General features: G+C 40.2%; 1 protein-coding gene across 1 annotated transcript in view; it reads left to right on the top strand.

Moving 5' to 3' along the window:
* trpm3 (transient receptor potential cation channel, subfamily M, member 3) overlaps nt 1-17546 on the top strand; it is a 314757-nt gene that overhangs the window by 126730 nt on the left and 170481 nt on the right. The window contains exons 2-3 of the mRNA XM_059974756.1: nt 9435-9514; nt 11976-12174. Of these exons, the coding sequence (XP_059830739.1) occupies nt 11995-12174 (180 nt within the window). The 5' untranslated portion in view covers nt 9435-9514; nt 11976-11994. The remainder of the gene's footprint in view (nt 1-9434; nt 9515-11975; nt 12175-17546) is intronic.

Below are 17546 nucleotides of genomic sequence, written 5' to 3'. Positions count from 1 at the left end.
AAATGTTGGCACTTGTATTTGCCTCTACCGCCATCTCGGGCAGTTCATTCCAGATAGCCAACTGTGCTTCACTGGATATTTTAACTTAACCCCCAGCTCCTTTAATAGTCATCTCGCTCACCTTAAACTTGTGCCCTCAAGTTCTAGATTTCCCTGTCCAGGGAAAATGGATCTGTCTAAGCCCCTCATTATCTTATAAGCTTCTACAAGTCACCACTCTGTCTTTTACATTTCACTGAGAATAACCCCAGAATGTCCAAACTCTCCATATAAAAATAACTTTCCATCCCAGGCAACATCCTGGTGATTTTTCCCTGCATGCTTTCTGTTGCTGCCACCTCATTCCTGGAGTGTGACAATCTGAACTGTACGGAGTACTCCAAGTGCAGTCTTACACCAGCAACATGATGTCACAGATCTTATACTCAGTGCCTTGGCTTATGAAGGCAATCATACCAAATGCCTTTGCCTTTGTCACTACCTTATCCACCTGTGCTCCACTTTCAGCGAGATATGGACTTGCATCCCAAGGTCCCGCTCGTGTATTAATACACCTGAAGTCTCAGCCAATAACTCTGTGTGTCTCTCCAAAATTTGACTTCTCAAAGTGTTTCCACTTGTTTCGATTAAATTTCATCTCTGTCCTCTTTTCTGCTGGGATATTTGCCATGACAAATGTGACGGGTAGTTGAATCATCCTTTAAAGAAAGTTTACATCGATGTGCTGCTGAAGTATTAGAAAAAGATATTATCAGGACGGTATGGATACAGTTGGAGCTTTTGTTATCTTAGAAAACAAGAGTGGTTGTGAGGAATCGAATGGAGTGAGTAAGGAGATTGAAGTTATGAAAGAGATGGATATGTAGCCACGTTTTAAATCTGGGGCTGACTATCACTGACAATCGTAAGTTTCATGGCATCTGTAGTAGCTGATCATTCCTGCTTTAAGAGGAGTGAGAATGATCTCAGCCGTCAAGGATTCAGTGAGAGGATGAGACATCTTTACGGGGAAGCTAGATGAACTTGTGAGCGAGAAAGGGTCAGGAGGAAAAAATGGAATTGAAGAGGCATGTGAGGGAGAGCATAAACACTAGCAGAAACCCATTGGGTTACGGTGTTGTGGACTTCATGTATTCTGTGTAATTATAAATTACATGAGGAAAGTAACAAAAGCCAAATAATTGCTTTTAGAGGTATCATTGTCACCGTACCATGAACAGTTGCAGTTATACTGTAGTGTTAAAGTCAGTCACACATCCCCTGCAGTCTAAGCTGCCCCTTGAATGCAACCAGAAGAATCCATGAGCTGCTATAACAAGGCATGTAATGGTGTCGTGTATTTAAAATTTCAGTAATATTTGATCAATATTATAAATATACTGTTTGATGAAGCATTATTTGTTATTCACATATTTCAATACAGGTAATATGGAAAAGTATGTAAATGGCATTATGTGATTATGCCACCATATCATAGGTGAGCGCCCTACAGAAGGAAAAAACTAAAAATACACGAGTATCCCTGACACTGTGTTTTTCATTCAATTAGTTTTATGTTTTGTTGTTACAAAACATAACAGTGGTGATGAATAAGTTTTAAAACAAACCCAAGATAACCTACCTACCTGTTGCAGCACAGCACGTTCTTTCTTTGCAAGGGGGAGAGAGAAGAAAAAATGCAGAATTTTTTTTCTTCACAAGGGGACAGACAGTTGAGTTGATGAAAAGGCAGAAAATGGATGAAATTCATGGGTTCATAAACAGTGAGTACTGGGTGATAATAATATCAAATTTTCTTTAAAAACACAGAAATGGTTGGCTACATTGGAAAGACAGACACGTTTGATTACACAACAGATAACTGTATTTTGTATACTAAGCAAATTAAGAGTATTTTAAATAGCCGATGAATGACTGCTGGTTTTACTGAGTGCATTAGGTGGAAAGGCAAACAGTTTGCTTAGATGTTTGACTGTTCCAACCAAACCAGCTGAAATGAGCTTTGCTGATATAATTTCATTAGAAAGTAATGCAGGAATATTTAGATCTGATAACATTGTTGATTGCAGAATCCTTTAGGGTTTCCTAAGCAGAATCAAAGTGAGGGGGAGTCCATGTCAGCTGATGTAGCTGAACTGAAGAGGTTTGTTTGAGCATTGTCAGTTTAGTGATGTGCTTAATGATGCACTGAGAGATTCTTTAGTTTGTGGAATCTCTCAAGAAAGATTCAAAAATGGCTCCTAAATGAAGCACAACTCACATTTAAAAGAGCAGTTGAAATCACTGTTTTAGTGGAAAACACAACCAGAAGTGCAACTGAGTTGCAGTCAGGAACGAAAGTGAGTGTGAAGAAAATTGCAATGTCCAAACAGAAACAGGCATGGCCGAACAAATTGTCTTACTCTTGTGGCACAGGCTCACATACACCAGACCAATGCAGACTTAAAGGCAAAACTTGCAGAAAATGCAACAAAGAGCATGTTGGGCAGCCAAAAATAAATGGACTGCACAGGGAAGAGAAAAGGATAAAATGTCAAGTTTCAGCTTCAAAAAGAGCACTGATCTGCATGCTGTTGATTAAAAATATTATAATGATTAGAGTGACACAGGACTGGGTAGCCTTGAGCAATGTGAAAAGAGACAAGCAGCACACTCAAAATGCTGGAGGAACTCAGCAGCACATATGGAAAGGAGTACATTGAAGTTTCAGGCTGAGACCCTTCGACAGGACTGTAACAGGTTCCTGCCAAACCTGACTACTGAGGACCACCCCTTGAACTCATTACTTCCAATCGGGAAGAAATGGCAATGGACAAAGCAATGTGAGGTGGCCTTCAAAAAGTCAAAGGAAATGGTCACATTAGACACAATACTCAGGCAGTGCTTGTATGGGAGGGAGGTTACCCTCATTACTAATTATCAATCACTAGTGTCCATTTTCAATGCACAGCAGTCATGACAAGGGACTTCAGAGGTGATCAAAAGTGGGTTCTTGGAAAGATTAATTACAGAACTGGACCACTCTCCTACATGATGGAGATTGTATCATCTCTAGTTGACATCAGGCACATTGATAATTTGAGGAAAACGGAGTCAATTTTTAGAGAGGAAATGTACCCAGAGCTGTCAGAACCAATTCCTGCAGTCCCAGAGTCAACTCCTACAAGCACCACTGAGGAGGTCCTAGAATCTGAGATTGTTTCACAGCCACAAGTCTCACCTGCAAACAGAGTGACCTCCCTTGTTAGGAAAAACATTATCCACAAAAAGAGAGACCAGAGAGCAATATATTACATATTTGAGTTGAGACACATTCTACAGTATATTGAGTTGGAGTTTATAGCTAAGCGGGGAGGAGTGTGGTTTATTTAATATTTCAGTAATATTTGATTAATATTGTTTGATTAAGCATTCTTTGTTGTCTACGTAATTCATTATGGATTATATGTAAAAGTATAAGGAAGGCATTATGTCATGCTACCACGTAATATGTGTTCACCTTACTGAAGAAAAAAACTAAATGCACACAAGTTATCCCCAGTCTGTGTTTTTATGGACAAAACATGTCCCACTTGGTGGCACAATAATATCAGCACTGGACTCCGGAGCGAAGGTTCCCGAGTTCGAATCCAGGTAGGATTGAACGTCGAGCTAGCAACTCGGCCTCGTAAAAACAAGAATAGCTTCATATGGAAACACTGTCATGACGGTGCCCCGAATATTCCACTGCTGATTTAAGGGCTGTTCTTCTTCAATTCCACAACATAACAAATGGCACCTACAATTAGTCCAATAATCACCTTCAGCATGAATAATTTTACAAACTAATTTACTGATAACAACTCTTAATATTCCAACAAGGACAACCCTGAGTGAATGGAGCAGATAAAAACCTCTTTGATAACTCATTGGATTTAAGGTTTGTAAAATAAGTACTAGCACCTAAGAAGAAGGTGTAAATTAAATTCAGTCCTAGAGGAAAGCAGATTAAAAAAAACAAAAAGTATTAGGATGGGACTTGCTGGGAAATGTGGAACTATTGGCATTTCCTTGTGTACGTACGGTAGAAATCCTGAACTTGCTGACTGGTCTTTAACTGTGGTTTCCCCACTGTGTTTTGATGTTGGACTACACATGGAGTCCAGGGTCTATGCCCAAGAACGCAACAGTTTATTGTGACTTACACTTGAGATCTTGCCCAAATCTGTAGACATGGCCCTTGCCATGGAACAGAAAATCCATTCATTTCATGTGGAGGAACAGCTGCAGAGATCCCCATGACCATAATTTTCATCACCGAGCATAATGTGTATTCCAAAGTAGTTGGAAACATTCATCTGAATCACTAAATTATGTAATAAGACACTAAATGTGCTACAAGTTGAACTTGATGCCATTAGACCCCATCTACTTAAATGTGTTAATGTCTCCTGTGAAATAGTTGAGATAGAAGCTTCATACAATCTAATTAAGCAGCCATCTACTGATATTGTGACTTGAATCCTACAGTGGAATTTCAGAGGCACTTTCACTCACTTTCCCATTATGCCCCAGGAAAGAAAATCTTGCCCTGAATGCTGTTTAAGCTCTACTCTATTATGTTTCTTCATCCAGCAGGAATTCTGCCATTCTCTAAAAGAGTTATCCTCTGGATTCTCCAATCCTACAGTTTATCCATAGCCCTCAATCCCACAGGTTTTATTTTTGAATCACTCAGAACTTCACCTTCCCTATGCCACAACCTCCCTGACACCATAACAATCCAAGACCATTACATTCCCCTAAGTTCTGTGTTTTAAACATTGGGCACACATGAGACTGCAGATGCTGGAATCTACAGCAAAAAAAAAACACTGTGCTGGAAGAGCACAACAGGTCATTGAGCATCTGTGAGAAGGAATAGACAGTCAACATATTGGGTCAAGACTCTTCTACAAGACTTAAACATTGCTGACCTCCATTGTTCCACCATAGGCAGCCTTCAACATCTAGGGTCAGAATCTCTGGAATTTCCTACCTTCATCTCTCCACTTTGACTCTTCAGGATCTTTTCTAGAATCTCTCTCTCTGTTACAAAGTATCAGGTCATCTTCCTAAACGCTTTCCATATGTCTTAAGAGCCTAATTCTGTTTGATAATACGCCGATAAAGTAGCTTGGATTTCAATCTGATGAAATCACTATATAAATATCATTTGAAAGTTGGCTCATTGATAGTTTTTTTTTAGGGTCATGTTGAAACCACCAAGAGAAAGAAATTTCTGGAAATATAGAGCCAGGTCCATCACTGTACATTATCTTCAACATCACATCATAACATGAAATCATGACACTGATGTGAATACAGTATTTCTGAAGAACTGTTTCTCAATTCACTGACATACTATAAGTATTTATATTCAAAGATTTTCCACTTTGCAGGATTATCTTCTAAACTGTTCCCATATCATGAAAGAGATCAAAGCAGTCATTTTTTTTGTCCAGTTCAAATATTAATTCTTAAAAATGATTCAGATTCAGTTAGTTTTATACAGCCTAGATCTTAAACCCCAGAGACTCAGTAATACAGATTAAAGCAACATTATGTTTTAATCATTGTGGGTGGTACCAAGCTCATTATGAGAAAGAGAACATGCATTTCTACAGTACACTTTACTCCCAAATTGCTCCACAGCCTCTATGGCTGAACCTGTGCCCCAGGCCACTTCTCTTTCAATCCCCTGCTTCCCACATTGTTTAAAAACCCATTCAAATCAGTCTCAGCGTTCACAAGAGGTTCTCTGACGGATCAGAATTTCAGAGTGAGATATTTCTCCGTTTCAATTATTATCCGCATGGGAAAGCACCGAGGAGGAATAGACAGTGTCTTTCCTCAAGTGCTGAGCTAGTATAAGGCATCACCACGATAAAAGCTTTTGGTAGAGAGGATATGGAAAGGATGTTTACACCTGAGATCATCAGTATAAAACAGAATCAAGTATTCATAATTTCGAAACAACTTTCTTTACTAAAAAAGTGGTGATATTGTGGAACTCACTATCAGAGAGAATGAATGACAGAGGGATTTAAGGGCAAGCTAGGTAAACATATCAGGAGGAAAAGTTTAGAGGTTTATGCCAATGCACCAAAGACTGGAGGAGGACTGAGTGGAGCAGAAAATTGGCTCTGGTTGAGTTGATCTGTTCAGTACCCTGTCTAGCCCCAGTTTAAGGTCTACATCAACATTTTGTTCTACTCAGTCAATAACTGGCATCTTATAAATGATCACTGATAACTACTCAGAAGTCAATTACAGTGTAGGGCAGACTATCTGGCTCTGAGAGAGTGCTTGAAACTGATGAGTGAAGTTCTGTAAAGGTCATCCTTCACTTAAGACTAAGATTCCATTATTGTGTTACTATTAGCAAAGCCATTTGAAGCTCAAATATAAATGTGAAATTGTATTTAATTAAGTGTAATTTAATTATTTGGTCATGTAATCATATTCAACTTATAAAGTTCCTCATGAAAAAGACTCTCCAGACATTCTATGAATAGTTTCTATCAAAATCATACCATCACAACTTTTTCCAATGAGTTGGGTGAGCCTAGAACTAGAGGTCATGAGTTAAGGGTGAAAGGGGAAAGGTTTAAGGGGAGCATGAGGTGGAACTTCTTCACAAAGGGGGTAGTGAGTATGTGAACAAGCTCCCGTGAAAGTGGTGAATGCATGTTTGATTTCATTATTTAAGAGAAGTTTGGATACGTATGTGAACGGGAGGAGTATGGAGGGCTACAGTCCAGGTGCAGATTCATAGGTCTAGGCAGAATAATAGTTTGGCACTTACTGGATGAGTTGATGGGCCTGTTTCTGTGCTGTAAATCTCCATGACTGTATTGATTATAATATTATTCTAAAAAGCATGCTTATTCACTCATAGGCTTTCTTACCTAAAAGGCGTAATGCAAATTTGGAATAGTTACTCAGTAAAAGAAATGTAACTACTTCAGATTCAGATACATTTATATTTCATATGTACATCAAAACATACAATGAAATGTGTCATTTGCGTTAACTGCCAATACAACCTGAGGATGTGCTGGGGCGGCCTTCAAGTGTCATCACAAATTCTGGCACCAACATAGCATGTCCACCATGTTCAGCAGAAAAACACAAGCAATAACAACAATAACACAATAAAAGAACAACACAAGCCCCTTTTCCAGCCACTCACGCACACAGGCAGGCCTCCAGTCTCTGAACGTGCCGCCTCTGGCCCTATGACCTCCAGTTCTTGGCTCCGGACTCAGGATTGCAAACATTGGACCCCCAGTCTTCAGACCTCAGCCCAGATTCACAGGCTCACAAACTCATGATTTTCAGACATGCCAACCCAGAGGTTATGACCTTCGACCCTCAACCTCCAGACATGCTGTGTTCGGTCTTTGACCAACAGACATGCCAATCCCTGGATTTTTAAGTCTGGCTTTGACCTCCATATTCACATAGGCCTCCGACCCCGGGACTCAGTGACCTGGGGGTGTCATCCTTGGGGTCCGCTGATCTCAGTCATTAATCATAATACATCTAATAAATTTACTAAAAGTAATAATTTTTCCCAAAATATACCAAAATCATTAATATAATATCCATATATTAAATATTACATTTAGTACAATTGAGTGAAGGTCTAGCCTTGGTCAACTGCACAATACAGTAGTGGCTTTGAATTGTATCATGCTTCAGATATTCATCCCCTTTGACTTCAGTGGAATGAGTCAAGCACTATCTTATTTACTGCTACATGGCACTTTCAACCAAGGATGAACTATTTCTTCAAGACGTATATTGTGGCATTATAAATCAACTTTACTGTGATGCTGGCTCAGAAGTACGTCCAAAATCTGCTCACCCAATTCATCTTGAATTAGATAGACAAGTCTAACATGTTCCTAGAAAGTGGTGTAATCCATTCTTGGATGAATTTGCATTCTATCATGCAATGGCAAACGTAGGATAAATTTTCATTGTGTTGACCAGGTCTAGGATCAGTTAATGTACCAGAATGTTATTTATGTGACAAATGTAACTCCTGGGCTGGGTCTACAGCAAACTCAATTTTATACCAAAGTGACAATCAAGCTCCATGATTGCATTCATCTTTAATTTCCAAAAATGTCAAATAGGTAGGAATGTTCTGGGAACTACCCAATTAATTTCATCACTTAAAGCCCTTAATATAAGTGGATTTTAAGAGGATGGAAGTCAGAAACTCTTGTAAAATACTTCCAAATCTAGATTAGCCACAACCTAATGAAATAGTTGGTGAAGCCAAAGGCCTTCGCCTGAGATAATAGACAGCAGTCAAATGCTAAAATGTAGTCCAATTTTGGGGAGCTTGGTGAGCTTTTGTTCACATATGTTGGCTCCTTTTTCCTAGCGTATATTTTGTAAACTAAAGTAACACCAACTTTAACAGTGAATAAGTTTATCATCCATAAGTTGAAGTTTTTTTTTATTGATTTAAAGGATGTAGGCCTTGTTGGCAAGGCTGAGATTTGAAACCTGCTCTCTGAACTGCCTTTTTCCAGCATTTACAGTTGTATTTTAGATTTTCAGCAGATGCTGTTGTTGATTTTCCTATAAAGTGCTTTAGGAGTGAATTCAGTATAATAGACCAATAACTATCCATGGAGGTGGCAGATTTATCAGTCAGGCATCCTGTGATAATAGCTCAGTTCTTCGACTTAACTACTAGTGAGGCTGTTTAGTATTCCAAAAGATCCTGAGAAAAATCCTAGAAATGAGCAATGCCAAACATGTGATTATTTTAACTTCAGTACATTGTACTCTATCTGTGAATTGAAATTAATTTCAGAGGCAGAACGCATCCTACTGGTTCAACTATTCAGTGCCTTTTGCACTGGTGAACAAAGGCAAATTTCCACACAACAAGCATTTTTCTTCAACAATGGTATTTCTCCTCTTGGCCTTTCCAATTTGGTTCTGTTGGATTTAATAAAACACACAAATTTTACTCTTTCATTACTAATTTCTTTTTTATACTCATTCAGGAGTTGTGGATATTTCCTCCCCAATCCTGACCATTCCTGATCTGAGTGGCTTGCCATGACATGTCAGTGGAGTGAAAAATCTACCACTTTATTGTGGAACTAGAGTCGTGTGTATGCGAAACTAGAGGAGGAGGAAAAACGATTTTACAACAATCAGATAGTTTCATGGTCACAATTACTGAGTATGGTCGTTTACTTCTGATTTATTTAATTAGCTGAAGTTACATCTCCAAGCTGTAGTGGTGGAAATTGAATACATTTCCAGATCTTCAGTGCAGGCTCTTAGTTACAGATCCAGTAATATCTAGAAGGTAACAGTACCTCAGTTTTTCTTGAGCAAGCAAATGGATTAAAATATTGCTTTTTTTTTCTCTTTTACAGGCCCAGAAATCATGGATAGAGAGAGCTTTTTGCAAGCGAGAATGCGTCCACATTATACCAAGCACGAAAGACCACCATAGGTAATAGCAGTAGTTTGATGCTGACTAAAGGAAGCAATAGCAAAGATATTTTAGACTTGTTTACAACATAAGAGGAGGACGCGCTGGCTCCCAGAACAATTCCATTTCCTCTTTATTTCTCACTAGTTCCCTTGATTCTCCCACACCTATCTCCATTGGGGTTGGTTTATAAGTAACCCCAGTGACAATGGTGATGTGGGAAGAAATTAGAGCATAAGAAGAAAGGAGAAATAGTCCCGTAGTCATGGAAAGAAAGTACAAACTGCACAAGCAACACTAGAGGTCAGGGTTGAACCTGGGTCGCTTCACCAGTGAGGCAGTAGCACCATGTGGCATACTGCTGTGCCATCTGATAGAGTGGCTCTAATTTTTCTGTAAGTGTTAAAATATTTCACTTTGGCAACCTCTCCAGTTATTAATGGACACGTCCCATGCAGAGGCAGTATAAATTTCAGATTTTAATTGCTCTTTTGTATTAAGAATTGTGTAATCCCTATTTTCACACCCCTCCGTGGCTTGTCCTCTTCATACTTCTGTAAAACCTCCAACTCAACCATCCACCAAGGTATCTGCAGTCCTTCAATTCCAACCTTCTCCAAATGTCTGACTTCCAATATCCTATGCTTACTGTCCAGGCCCTGAGTTTCAGATACCCATTTCTGATCTTCTCTTGCCTTTTAAGCTGGCCCTTAAAGTCTACTCTTGGCCTAATTTCTCTTTTCAGGGATGATGTCAAATTTTGGTGAATGATGGGAGATATGTTACCACATTAAGGCTGCAAGGTTGTTATTCTGCATGCTGATCTTGGCTTATGTCCCTATTGTCACTAAATAGGCTTCAGCATTAGGTGAAGGCAAGCCTCTGATGATCTGCTTGTTGATATTGAGGGCTAAACTTTTCCTTCTGCCCCTGGGTCGAGCCATATCACTCAGCCCCATTCATTGCCCTACTCCCTAACCCCTGGGCCAGAGGTTATCAACAACTCTTGATGCTTTCAAACTGGCCAGATGTTCTGATGCATTCCTCCCCTCTCTACCAATCCCTCAATACTCTTTGGGAATCTCTGACAACACAGTAGTTGAGTCACCATTTCACAGCTCCGGAAACCCGGGTTCAAATCTGACATTCTTCCTGTCATCATGTGAATTTCTGAAACATTGAGTCAAGTTTATACAGCATGGAAAGAGGCCATTTGGCCCCACTCATCCATGCTGACCAAGGCACCCATCTAAGCTACTGCCATTTGCCCACATTTTGCCTATATACCTCTGAGCCTTTCCTTTTCTTCTACTTGTCTGAGTGCCTTCCATATGTTGTTATTGTACCTGCCTCAGTTATCCCTCTGGCAGTTCACTCTATAGATGTACCACCCCATGTGAAAATGTTGCCCCTCAAATTCCTATTACATTATCCTTCTCTCACCTTAAACTTATACCCTCTAGTTCTTGATTCCTCAACCCTGGGAAAAAGACTGTGTACTCACATCCTACTTTGTGATTTCATATACCCCTTTGAGGAGCTCTGGTTTTCTCCCACACCCCAAAGACATGCCGACTGGTAGATTAATTTGTTAGTGTAAATTGCCCCAGTTTGTAGGTGAGTGGGAAAACCTGGAGAGAATTGATGGGAATGCTTTACTGTAAATGGGTGGTTAGTGAACAGCATAAACTCCATGAGCTGAATGGCCTTTTTCTGTACAGTATGGCTCCACTACTATGAGTAAACCTTCTATCAGCCCACCATGCCTGTGATGGCATTTTGAAGGAGCTCTCCAGTTAGTCAGACTCCCTCTGCTCTTTCCCCATTGCTTTGTGTACATTTCCGTTCAACTCTTTATCTTGTTCCCATAAGAAAGTTCATTTTTAATCTATTGCCCGAACCCTGAAAGGCCATTCCATTTTAAAAATACTCAGTCCCCTCATCCCTTTTCTCATTCTTTTTACGATGATCTTAAGTCTGTGTACTTTAATACACAAGGTCGTCCTGCCTTTGAGAACTGTCAAAGTTCTTCATGACTTTGAACTCCCTAACCAACAGTACATTGCAGAGACCAGCCATGGTTTCCTCATCCTTCCAAATGCTGAAGTTAATCATTACTGGAGTCCCTCTGGTAAATCTCTGCACTTTCTCTGAAGCCTTAAGAGCCTGCTTAAAACATGGGAGCTAGGACTGAGCAGAGAGCTAACTATATACAGTATGTTGGAATAACTTGTTTATTTTTGTACTGTCTGCCACACCAAGTAAAATCAAATGTCCTTAAAGTTTATTAAAGCTTTCTCAAATTTCTGTACCCTAATCATCTCCCCCTTTCTCCACCTAGGTCACTTTTCCTGGGTTCCTTCCTCCTTTAAGTTGCTTCCTTTATTATGGCCATTGCTCTGGACTATGTCCAAACTAGTCTTGTTTTGCTCTTCATTGAAGGGAATTTTAAAAGGCCTTTCTTTCTTCCTGGTTGGGGTAGGTGCTGTTGTGGACGACTAATGGGCCAACATGTCGGATTACCCCCTGCGATCTCCATCAGCCAGAACGATAGTGGCGAATGCCGAAGTACGAAGAACGATCTGGAGAAGTGGTCAGTCAGCAAGCATACCCAGCTCAGCCCAACAGATGCCTTTGGCACAATCGAATTTCAGGGAGGAGGACATTCCAACAAAGCTATGGTAAGCAGCTTGATTTCCAAACGTTGAGGACGAAGGGCTTTGGAAGTAGGATATGTAAAATGTGAACAGTCTTTATCACTGCTGTTTGACTTAAATGCATTCAACTTGGCTCATTCAGTTGCACTTTCGTTTCTGGTGTCCTTGATAATATTTTTTCCTCAATCAGAAATACTTAATATAGCTATTCTTCTTTTGCCTGTTACACCACTGGCATTTAGGGCACCAATGAAGGTCCTCCATCTCTGGTGCTGTTCACGGCTTCCTTCGTTGTGTCAGTAGCTTCCTCCCAGTTTACAGTCAGTCTTGCAAGTCCTGTGTGGAAACTCAGGAATACCATTGCATACAGCTTTAGAAGGTTTCTTCATTGCTCTTTCCATAACAGTATTGTTTGTCCAGCCATGGTTGTTAGCCCTGAGCTGAACACTCAAACCCAGAGGACCGATGGGCCATTCATAGTCTGGCCTCTTCCCTTTGACCTGCTGGCATGGGTGATCCTACCAGGAGCTAAAGCATAAAGCCCTGACTCCAGCCAGCTTAACTCTCTGGGTCATTGAGGCACACAACCCTCCAAACCACAACAAAGCCATGGTCCTCTTGGAGATTAATATAGCTACAGAAGGAGAGCATAGACCATAGACCATAGAACAGTACAGCACAAGAACAAGCCCTTCGGCCCACATTGTGCTGAACCAAATAAATTAGAAATCAAATGGCCAACTAATCTCATCCCATCAGCCTACCCAGTGTCCTTCCTTTTCCCTCACATTCAAGTATTAAGTTAGAGCAGGGCAAATTTTGGGAGTGTTAGCAGGAACTAGGGAGAGTTGATTTGGAAAACCTAATAGGGCAAGTTTACATCTGACATGTGGAGAGTGCTTAAAGACCAACTGCAGAGTTGAGGACAGATATCTTCCATTAAGAGTTCAGGACAGATATCTTCCAGTAAGAGTTCACGGCAGATAACTTCCAGTAAGAGTTCAGGACAGATATCTTCCAGTAAGAGTTCAGGACGGATATCTTCCAGTAAGAGTTCAGGACGGATATCTTCCATTAAGAGTTCAGGACGGATATCTTCCAGTAAGAGTTCAGGACAGATATCTTCCAGTAAGAGTTCAGGACAGATATCTTCCATTAAGAGTTGAGGACAGATATCTTCCATTAAGAGTTCAGGACGGATATCTTCCAGTAAGAGTTCAGGACAGATATCTTCCAGTAAGAGTTCAGGACAGATATCTTCCATTAAGAGTTGAGGATATATATATTCCAGTAAGAGTTCAGGACAGATATCTTCCAGTAAGAGTTCAGGACAGATATCTTCCATTAAGAGTTGAGGATATATATATCCCAGTAAGAGTTCAGGAGAGATATCTTCCAGTAAGAGTTCAGGACAGATATCTTCCAGTAAGAGTTCAGGATGGATATCTTCCATTAAGAGTTCAGGACAGATATCTTCCAGTAAGAGTTCATGGCAGATATCTTCCAGTAAGAGTTCAGGACAGATATCTTCCAGTAAGAGTTCAGGACAGATATCTTCCAGTAAGAGTTGAGGACATATATCTTCCAGTAAGAGTTCAGGACAGATATCTTCCATTAAGAGTTGAGGACAGATATCTTCCAGTAAGAGTTCAGGACAGATATCTTCCAGTAAGAGTTCAGGACAGATATCTTCCATTAAGAGTTCAGGACGGATATCTTCCAGTAAGAGTTCAGGACAGATATCTTCCATAAAGAGTTGAGGAAGGATATCTTCCAGTAAGAGTTCAGGACGGATATCTTCCAGTAAGAGTTCAGGACAGATATCTTCCAGTAAGAGTTCAGGACAGATATCTTCCATTAACAGTTGAGGACAGATATCTTCCAGTAAGAGTTCAGGATGGATATCTTCCAGTAAGAGTTCAGGCAGATATCTTCCAGTAAGAGTTCAGGACGGATATCTTCCAGTAAGAGTTCAGGACAGATATCTTCCATTAAGAGTTGAGGACAGATATCTTCCATAAAGAGTTGAGGAAGGATATCTTCCAGTAAGAGTTCAGGACGGATATCTTCCATTAAGAGTTGAGGACGGATATCTTCCAGTAAGAGTTCAGGACAGATGTCTTCCAGTAAGAGTTCAGGACAGATATCTTCCATTAACAGTTGAGGACAGATATCTTCCAGTAAGAGTTCAGGATGGATATCTTCCAGTAAGAGTTCAGGACAGATATCTTCCATAAAGAGTTGAGGAAGGATATCTTCCAGTAAGAGTTCAGGACGGATATCTTCCAGTAAGAGTTCAGGACAGATATCTTCCATTACCAGTTGAGGACAGATATCTTCCAGTAAGAGTTCAGGATGGATATCTTCCAGTAAGAGTTCAGGCAGATATCTTCCAGTAAGAGTTCAGGACGGATATCTTCCAGTAAGAGTTCAGGACAGATATCTTCCATTAAGAGTTGAGGAAGGATATCTTCCAGTAAGAGTTCAGGATGGATATCTTTCATTAAGAGTTGAGGACGGATATCTTCCAGTAAGAGTTCAGGACAGATATCTTCCAGTAAGAGTTCAGGACAGATATCTTCCATTAAGAGTTGAGGAAGGATATCTTCCAGTAAGAGTTCAGGATGGATATCTTTCATTAAGAGTTGAGGACGGATATCTTCCAGTAAGAGTTCAGGACAGATATCTTCCAGTAAGAGTTCAGGACAGATATCTTCCATTAACAGTTGAGGACAGATATCTTCCAGTAAGAGTTCAGGACGGATATCTTCCAGTAAGAGTTCAGGACAGATATCTTCCATTAAGAGTTGAGGAAGGATATCTTCCAGTAAGAGTTCAGGATGGATATCTTTCATTAAGAGTTGAGGACGGATATCTTCCAGTAAGAGTTCAGGACAGATATCTTCCATTAACAGTTGAGGACAGATATCTTCCAGTAAGAGTTCAGGATGGATATCTTCCAGTAAGAGTTCAGGACAGATATCTTCCATAAAGAGTTGAGGAAGGATATCTTCCAGTAAGAGTTCAGGACGGATATCTTCCAGTAAGAGTTCAGGACAGATATCTTCCATTACCAGTTGAGGACAGATATCTTCCAGTAAGAGTTCAGGATGGATATCTTCCAGTAAGAGTTCAGGCAGATATCTTCCAGTAAGAGTTCAGGACGGATATCTTCCAGTAAGAGTTCAGGACAGATATCTTCCATTAAGAGTTGAGGAAGGATATCTTCCAGTAAGAGTTCAGGATGGATATCTTTCATTAAGAGTTGAGGACGGATATCTTCCAGTAAGAGTTCAGGACGGATATCTTCCAGTAAGAGTTCAGGACAGATATCTTCCATTACCAGTTGAGGACAGATATCTTCCAGTAAGAGTTCAGGATGGATATCTTCCAGTAAGAGTTCAGGCAGATATCTTCCAGTAAGAGTTCAGGACGGATATCTTCCAGTAAGAGTTCAGGACAGATATCTTCCATTAAGAGTTGAGGAAGGATATCTTCCAGTAAGAGTTCAGGATGGATATCTTTCATTAAGAGTTGAGGACGGATATCTTCCAGTAAGAGTTCAGGACAGATATCTTCCAGTAAGAGTTCAGGACAGATATCTTCCATTAAGAGTTGAGGAAGGATATCTTCCAGTAAGAGTTCAGGATGGATATCTTTCATTAAGAGTTGAGGACGGATATCTTCCAGTAAGAGTTCAGGACAGATATCTTCCAGTAAGAGTTCAGGACAGATATCTTCCATTAACAGTTGAGGACAGATATCTTCCAGTAAGAGTTCAGGACGGATATCTTCCAGTAAGAGTTCAGGACAGATATCTTCCATTAAGAGTTGAGGAAGGATATCTTCCAGTAAGAGTTCAGGATGGATATCTTTCATTAAGAGTTGAGGACGGATATCTTCCAGTAAGAGTTCAGGACAGATATCTTCCATTAACAGTTGAGGACAGATATCTTCCAGTAAGAGTTCAGGATGGATATCTTCCAGTAAGAGTTCAGGACAGATATCTTCCATAAAGAGTTGAGGAAGGATATCTTCCAGTAAGAGTTCAGGACGGATATCTTCCAGTAAGAGTTCAGGACAGATATCTTCCATTACCAGTTGAGGACAGATATCTTCCAGTAAGAGTTCAGGATGGATATCTTCCAGTAAGAGTTCAGGCAGATATCTTCCAGTAAGAGTTCAGGACGGATATCTTCCAGTAAGAGTTCAGGACAGATATCTTCCATTAAGAGTTGAGGAAGGATATCTTCCAGTAAGAGTTCAGGATGGATATCTTTCATTAAGAGTTGAGGACGGATATCTTCCAGTAAGAGTTCAGGACAGATATCTTCCAGTAAGAGTTCAGGACAGATATCTTCCATTAACAGTTGAGGACAGATATCTTCCAGTAAGAGTTCAGGATGGATATCTTCCAGTAAGAGTTCAGGCAGATATCTTCCAGTAAGAGTTCAGGACGGATATCTTCCAGTAAGAGTTCAGGACAGATATCTTCCAGTAAGAGTTCAGGACAGATATCTTCCAGTAAGAGTTCAGGACAGATATCTTCCATTAACAGTTGAGGACAGATATCTTCCATTAAGAGTTTAGGATGGATATCTTCCAGTAAGAGTTCAGGACAGATATCTTCCAGTAAGAGTTCAGGACGGATATCTTCCAGTAAGAGTTCAGGACAGATATCTTCCAGTAAGAGTTCAGGACAGATATCTTCCAGTAAGAGTTCAGGACAGATATCTTCCAGTAAGAAGGCAAGATAGAATAGAAAGGAAAAGTTGGATGTCAAGAGAATTGGTGAATTGAGTCAAGAAGAAAAAGGAAACATCTGAAGTTTTGGATGCTAAAATCAAACATAACCCTTGTGGATTATAAACAAGCCAGAAAAGAACTCAAGAGAATTAGGAAAACCAGAAGGGTCCATTAAAAGTCCTTGGTAAGTTGGTTCAGGAGAATCCCTAGGCATTCTTAACATACATCAAGTTCAAGAGGATAACTAGGGCATGGACAGGACTACTCAAGAATAAAGGAGGGAACATGCACTTGGAGGCAGAGGATGTGGGTGTGGTCCTAAATGAGTACCTTACTACAGTATTAACCAAGAAGGAGACAGAGGATAGAGAGATCAGGGTGGAATGTGCTAATTCGTTAGAGTGTTTATGAAATAAAGAAGGGGTAGTACTGGGTCACTGTACTACTGGGTAGTACAGGGAGAGTAAGTTCCCTGGGCTTGACGGAATATACCCTATCTTATTGAGAGATGCAAGAGAGGAGATTGCTGGACCAATATTTTCACGTCCTCTCTGGCTACAAGCAAGATCCCTGAGGACTGGTGAGTAGCAAATGTTCTTCCATTATCCAGGAAAGAAAATAGGGATAATCCTGGAAACTATAAACCAGTG

The sequence above is a fragment of the Hypanus sabinus genome, chromosome 7 (assembly GCF_030144855.1).
Source record: "Hypanus sabinus isolate sHypSab1 chromosome 7, sHypSab1.hap1, whole genome shotgun sequence".
Lineage (NCBI taxonomy): Eukaryota > Metazoa > Chordata > Chondrichthyes > Myliobatiformes > Dasyatidae > Hypanus > Hypanus sabinus.
The sequence above is the reverse complement of the archived record's forward strand: the minus strand, read 5'-3'. Positions and strand labels throughout refer to the sequence as shown.